General features: G+C 43.6%; 1 protein-coding gene across 1 annotated transcript; it reads left to right on the forward strand.

The window, feature by feature from the left end:
* On the forward strand, positions 1-6,998 carry LOC117441082 (sialic acid-binding Ig-like lectin 15). Its single transcript, XM_034077278.2, has 8 exons — positions 1-1,811; positions 2,366-2,743; positions 4,734-5,099; positions 5,653-5,685; positions 6,095-6,187; positions 6,637-6,684; positions 6,799-6,837; positions 6,952-6,998. The coding sequence occupies exons 1-7, from the start codon at positions 1,763-1,765 to the stop codon at positions 6,834-6,836; spliced, it is 1,005 nt and encodes a 334-aa protein (XP_033933169.1). The 5' UTR covers positions 1-1,762; the 3' UTR covers position 6,837; positions 6,952-6,998.
* Positions 6,999-7,244: the final 246 nt, after the last annotated feature.

Genomic DNA, 7,244 nt, shown 5'->3' on the forward strand with positions numbered 1-7,244 from the left:
ATGATCTATTAAAAGGAGGTAATATTTGAGTTTAAATGTCCAAGTGTTTCCTTTAGTAGATTAACAATAGGGGCTTGAGCTTCAATCTCAGGATCCATGTGTGATCCTCTCCAGAATGGAAGCAGTCAAAATCTCAAAATTCAGATTTTTTTCTCAAAGTTCAGACTTTTTCTCAAATATCTCAAAATTCAGACTTTTTCTCAAAAATATCAAAATTCAGACTTTTTCTCAAATATCTGACTTTTTGTTAAAAATTAGAACTTTTTCTCAAAAATTCGGACTTTTTCTCAAAAATATCAACATTTTTGACTTTTTCTCAAAAAGATCAAAATTCTGACTTGTTCTCAAATTATGACTTTTCACATGTTAATAATCCCTGGTCCCCGGCTTGAGCTTCAGCCTCAGGATCCATGTATCTGTGGTCCTCTCCAGAAGGGAAGGAGTCATCACATACAGAGCATCAGCTAGTTCCTGAGCAGTGTCCTTCACATGCTGATATCCAAGAGAGGGAGTCACACAGTCACAAGATGGAGGACTAGAAAGCAGTATCAATGTTTACTTCAGATTAGCTCCACGTCAGGAATGAGCATGCTTGATGTCTCTCTCCATAGAGGCTTCTGGGTCATCACACATCCTGTCATGTTCACAGCTCCAGTTGGTACCTTTGTTAGCATGCTACTCTCATGTTGGAGGAGGACGTTCAGTGTTTTCACAACAATAGGACTATTACTATACTGACATCACTTTACTGTAATGCAGCCCTAAAACCGTGGCGCCGTATCAAAGTGCTGGGACATCCATCCGCTGAGAGACGGTGCCGATGCCTTGTGTTCATGGGAAAGTGGGCGGAGCCGTAGTTTCCCCAGGAAATTCAGGATATCAGTATGAGAAAAACAACACCCTCTGTCCTCAGACCCTCTGTCCTCAGACCCTCTGTCCTCAGACCCTCTGTCCTTAGACCCTCTGTCCTCAGACCCTCTGTCCTCAGACCCTCTGTCCTTAGACCCTCACATCGTACAAGGAAAGACTTCCAGAGAAAACCCACAGTTTAAAGGGAACATGGGAGAAACCTCAGGGAGAGCAGCAGAGGAGGGATTCCTCTCCAGGACGGACAGACGTGCAATAGATGCCGTGTGTAAATCCAAGAGATAATACATTTGACAGCATATAGACCGAATGTTAGGAAATGCATGCGTCTGTAATAAGAAGATGAATCCACGAGGATGTCAGCTACAGTCCTGTGGAAGCCATCAGGGAAGCAGCAAGACGAGACCCAAGGCAGGACCGCAGAGACAGGTTCAGCCACGACCCGAAGTCCACGACTTAATCCAGAACTCAGGATAGAGGATCCAGGACTCAGGATAGAGGATCCAGGACTCAGGATAGAGGATCCAGGACACAGGATAGAGGATCCAGGACACAGGACTACAGCAAGAGGATCAGCCTCGACTCCGGACCCCGGCGTAGATATAGATGCAAAACAAGAACAAAGATGTGGCTGGGTTAATCGGAACAAGAGAATACACAGACACAATTGCTCTGATCTTTAGCGGAGGGAAGGTAACTGGATTCAGCTGAAAGACCCTCATGCTATAAATAAGGTTCAAAGCCCACTGCTACCCGGGTTAGAGTGGTGTCTTTATTGTGGACTTCCTCTTTCATGCTAACAGGAAGTGGCTTTTTCAATTTGACACACTACACACGGCTTCCTGATTTTGCTGTTTTAGTTTGAAGGTTCTCTTGTTGGAGGTCGTGTGTGAGGATGTGGCAGCAGCAGGCCTTCTATTTGATTCTGTCGGGGATCATCACAGGTGGGTGGATTTCTTCCTTTTAACGTTTCGGGCACGAATAGTTCCACACAAAAGGTTTAAAAGGACGCTCCACTTCTAAAAAGAAGACTTACAAGAAACAAAAGAAATACTAACATCTTTGTAGGATCAAATATCTGCGTTATATCACACATACCTGAATGTTGACATCACTGTTATAAGGATGAGGGGCCATGCTTTACCAACAGAAAACAAAAGGCAAACTACTCAGAAAATGTTTCTTAAAAACTGGCTGGAAAGAACGGACTCATGATCATCATGCAGAAGTGCTCGCAAACATGCACATGACTCACAGGAGAAGATAGGGGAACGAAGAAAGACACAACGGATACTGGGCGAGCGAACCTTTATTGACCCCCTGGGTAATTGTCCATATGTTAATATCTGTACGGATGTTTTGAATACACACACAGCACACACACACACACACACACACACACACACACACATAGAGAGGTGCCAGAGAGGAATGCCTGGGAAGTGTTTCGGAACATTTGTGTTTTTATATTTGCATCGTTTCTGATCTTCCTCTTCAGGGTCTCTCTCGGTCTCTTGGGACATGGCGGTGTCTCCGGTGGTCTTTGTCCCCAGAGGAGAAGACGTGGTCCTCCCCTGCTCCTTCACTCATCCCCGACAGCAGCACTACTCCGGGATGGTCACATTGAAATGGCTGGCGAGAGAACCGAACGCCCTCCCGTTCCTCACCTGCTCGGTGAGAAACGAGTCCATGGAGGGGAAGCGCGGCTGTGCCGAGTCAGAGTTAAAATATTCTACGTACGGTGACCTTCGTCGGGGGGAGCTGTCCCTCCTCATCAGAAGGGTCCAACTGGGGGATAACGGGACATTCTTCTGCCGGGTGGAGCTGGACGGTTTGCGGCAATACTTCCAGAGAGAGACGCAGCTCTACGTGACAGGTGAGGACTGGGCGATCCATTCAGAGCTGCTGATATCCCAGCACGGCCACAACATAACCCGTACGTTGGTTCCAAAGCAATGACAACATTCTGAATATGTGACAGATATTGTACAGACTACAGCGTAATGCCAAGAGCACCACCAGAGCGTGAGACTTCCTGGACGATACACGGTGCTAAACTGGAATTGACGTGATTGACCTCAATGTATTATTACATTATCCACTGACCTAGGTAGTACTTGTTGTGTTCTGTCTCCCTGCTCCTGCCTGTTGGCGCCAGCTGATAGAGGTGTTAGGTTTTATCTTGTTATGCAGCAAGTTGATTCTTCTCTCAGAACTAAATACATGGGTCTGGGTTAGAGATCTTCAGAATTGGTTTGGCATCCGTTGTGTCAACTCGTGGCTCACCAAATCTCTTCTGAATTCTCCGGCCGAAGCTCCAAATGAACCGCCAGTGTTTGCCATCAAAGCTCCATCTCTCCTCGTGTCCCTCGGAGTCTCCTTTGCTCCAGAAGTTTCCATCCCAAGAATACCAATAATGGTGTTTCACATGGTATAGAAAGACAGTTATCAAATGTTGCATGCTGCGTTACGACCTGCGAATGTCTTACGTCGATTGGATGTTATTTGGTGTGAATGCTTAGAAGTAGTGCTGTCAAAATTATCGCGTTAACGGCGGTAATTAATTTTTTGAATTAATTGCGTTAAAATATTTAACGAATTTAACGCATGTGCAGAATGGCCCGCCCCGTGCCACCAGTGGCAGCGCCAGGGTATGGCTGGGGTAGGCTACACCCATACCAAGAAATGGCTTAGCCCCACCATGAGACACGATGTTAAAGTAAGCAAAATAAAGTCTGCCAACTCGCGGAGTAAATTGCACAGACAGCAGTTAGTAAGACTGATTTCAGTAGCCACGGTTTTGAAAACTTTTGTCACGTAGTGATCGTCTTCTCAATAGAACATCTTTGATAACGGCGTGGTGTTGTTGCAGGAAGTCCCGACGGAGAATACTCTTGCTGTAGTTCAGGGCAGAGCCATATAATAGTAATAATATGGCTCTGGTACAGGGGTGCACATGACTGGTACGCAGGTTATGTGCGTAATCTGAAATGCGTCCCGTCACTTGTGTCACAAAGCGCATTTGCGTACCGACGTACTTGTGAAGCTTTTCCAGAAGGCGGTTAGATCACCGGACGACAGAGTCGGTCTCCGTGTGCGCAGACAGGCTGCTGTTAACGTCGGTCTGTACAACGGAACTGAGCCAAAACTACGCCAACCGGCTGCGGAGGGAGACTCCCCCCTTCACTGGAGAACTGCGCTAAAACAGCTGATCACAACGTTCACACTCTGTGGTCACGAAGTACTCCACTAGCCCCCCCCCCCTCTGTCGACTTACTCCCCCGTTGATAGAAATCAACACGTAATGAATTCAGACCCCACGGTTTGATGATTGATAGGTGTGTGTGTGGGTTGTCTTTCATTTTGACATGCAGAATTTTTTTTTTAATAAACATAGATACTGCATGTTAAATGGATATATCCGCCTTCTTTCATTTATCTTTCCATTCCCACAACAATAGGCCTATACATAAATAAATGGCATATTTTGGACATAGTTCGAATGGTGATTAATCATGATTAATGAATTTTTAAGCTGTGATTAATCTGATTAAACATTGTAATCGTTTGACAGCCCTACTCAGAAGCAAAATATGTTTTCATATTTTTAAAATCCTACCACGTTTTTTGTTTGCCTTCTTCTCCCACATTTTACATCACATGTTACATTAGTCAATGTGCGCTATTAATCCTGACATCATTTCAGAACCATCATTCAACGGAATGCCAGCTTTTCAGCATACAGCATTCATACCACAATTTGTCCAGGAATTGCATTGTGTAGTTATGGTACCTTTGTCCATCCGTTCTACTCGTTACGATAACCTTACGCTTAACAGGGAATTCATACATTTTCCTTTCTGCAGTTCAACCTCAGATCCTGAACATGTCCGTGGTGGAGCCGGGTTCAGACGGCGCCCCCCGGAGGCTGCAGTGTGAGGTGGAGGGCCAGCCGCTGCCCAACGTTACCTGGCTGTCGGCCTCCGGGACCCCGATGCAGGACCTGGAGGTGAAGAACCAGCAGAGCGGCCCGGCCCGGCTGCTCAGCTCGGTGTCGTACCTGCAGGAGGTGCTGAGCTGCAGGGCGAAGAGCCGGCTGGGGGTTGCGGAGCGGAGACATCCAGCCGCACACAGTACAACTCTCATCATATCTGTGATTGTGAGCGGCCTCATCGTGCTGCTGCTGCTGCTGCTGCTGGGCACCGGATGCATCGCTTACAGGAGGAACAGAGGTATGCTGAAACACAAACTCCACTTTCAAAGTCAAACAAATCTGAATTTTCTGAAAAAAATCTGAATCTTCTTAAAAAATCTGAATTTTCTGAAAAAAATCTGAATTTTCTGAAAAGATCTGAATCTTGAGATTTTCTTTAAATAGTCAGATTTTTTGATTATTTTAATGAAGTCAGAATTTTTAGATTTTCAGAAAATAGTCAGAATTCTGATATTTTTTTTAAAAATTCAGAATTTTTTGAAAATAGTCAAAATGTTGATATGACAAAATAATGACTATTTTCTGAAAATCTAAAAATGCTGACTTCATTAAAATAATCCAAAAAATCTATTTAACAAAAAATTCAGAATTTTTTGAAAATAGTCAAAATGTTGATATTTTCTGACTTTTCACAAAATAATGATTATTTTTGGAAAAAAGTCAGAATTTTGAGTTTTTTCAGAAAATAATTGGAAGTTTGAGATTTTGCCATAAAATCTATTTGACCAAATCTTTCTCTTGAATTTCTAACTGTCCCCCTTCATTTCTTCCTCCTTCCTCTTCTTCTTAAGCTCGAGCCGCCGCATCCCCAATTTATGAAACAGGTAGGCTACGCAATTCTCTACATTTTTCAGACATTTACAGAAAGTCCTAAAATCCGGAAATGACTCAGCATTTACCCCTACCGCCCCCTGGTCTGGAGGTCAATGGTTTTCTGAATGCGATTTCCGTTGTTATCCTGAAATTAGGTCTGTGGTTAACACAAGCTGAAGACAACTTTTCGAACTTTTCGTTCTACGACATAAATCATAAAGTGGTGTTAATATGTGGAGATTATCACGTTTATTATCCTAAACGTGTGAGTATCATAAAAGTTGAGATTATTTTCTGCAATAATCGAAAATCCCTTTGGACCAGGGAGATGCTGCCTTCAGGGACCAACACAGAAATACGACATCACTGCACCACTCCGTGAAGGAAAGATATCAATATTTTGTTTTCTTGTGTCCAAAGTGGAGAATGACCGCGTGCAGGACTCGGACCGTCCTGTTGGGGGCAGCGTCGAGCTCCAGCTGGTTTACTCTACTCTGAACGACGCCTCTTCATGTGAGTCTAAAGGAAGTTATTAAAGTGACTCTTTAACCTGTGGATCTAAGAGATATTGACATGATGCTGATTTGTATTCCGTCGGCACAAACCAAAGCCGAGGATGGGGACCTTGTACTTTGGGTCTTTTCGTGTGAACGAGATTCAGCATTAACGTCCACTTAGACTCACTGTAAGGAGTACATTATGTTTGGGGTTAAAGGTCCCTTTGAATCACAAAACACGTTTCTACCACTAACTCAAGAAGTCATACGTTATATATGATAGCATCACACAAATGAAGTTATGACATTTTAGACGGATATGATTAGCTCTCATGGCATGCTCTCAGCGAGCCTCTGGGTGCTGGTTGTGTCCTCTCCGTTCCTGGGTAAACATGAAGCTCATTTGAAATGCAAAGTATGATGATCTAAGCAAAGCACTGATGCGAGCTTCTGGTTTCCTCACAGCTCAACATGCCAGAGTGGAAAGGCCCGTCTACCCGCAGGAGGAACCCGGTGAGGATCAGTTGAACAACACAAAGACATTTGGAGACGTGACTCTGGATCAGGATTATCTGATCAGAGGAAACACTGATTTTAAAGTATAAACTAAAACTGTTTTTCTTTCAGTTGTCCTCTACTCTCCTGTGAACATGAACAGTGACTAAGGTATGAATATAGCTTCTGTTTTTAAATATCGTTCATATTTTTAAACACAACTCTCATGTGCTTCATTTATAATTGGCCTTATTTTTAATTGATATTGTTTTTGCTTTGTTCCAGAAATATCAAGAACTCTGGGAGGCATCATCGGGGGGGGGGGGGTACAAGTAGAAGTATTCAGATCTTGTACTTGAGTAAAAGTAGAAGTATTCAGATCATGTGCTTGGGTAAAAGTAGAAGTACTCAGATCTTGTTCTTGAGTAAAAGTAGAAGTACTCAGATCTTGTACTTGAGTAAAAGTAGAAGTACTCAGATCTAGTACTTGAGTAAAAGTAGAAGTACTCAGATCTTGTTCTTGAGTAAAAGTAGAAGTACTCAGATCTTGTACTTGAGTAAAAGTAGAAGTACTCAGA

Source organism: Pseudochaenichthys georgianus, unplaced genomic scaffold (assembly GCF_902827115.2).
Source record: "Pseudochaenichthys georgianus unplaced genomic scaffold, fPseGeo1.2 scaffold_1461_arrow_ctg1, whole genome shotgun sequence".
NCBI lineage: Eukaryota > Metazoa > Chordata > Actinopteri > Perciformes > Channichthyidae > Pseudochaenichthys > Pseudochaenichthys georgianus.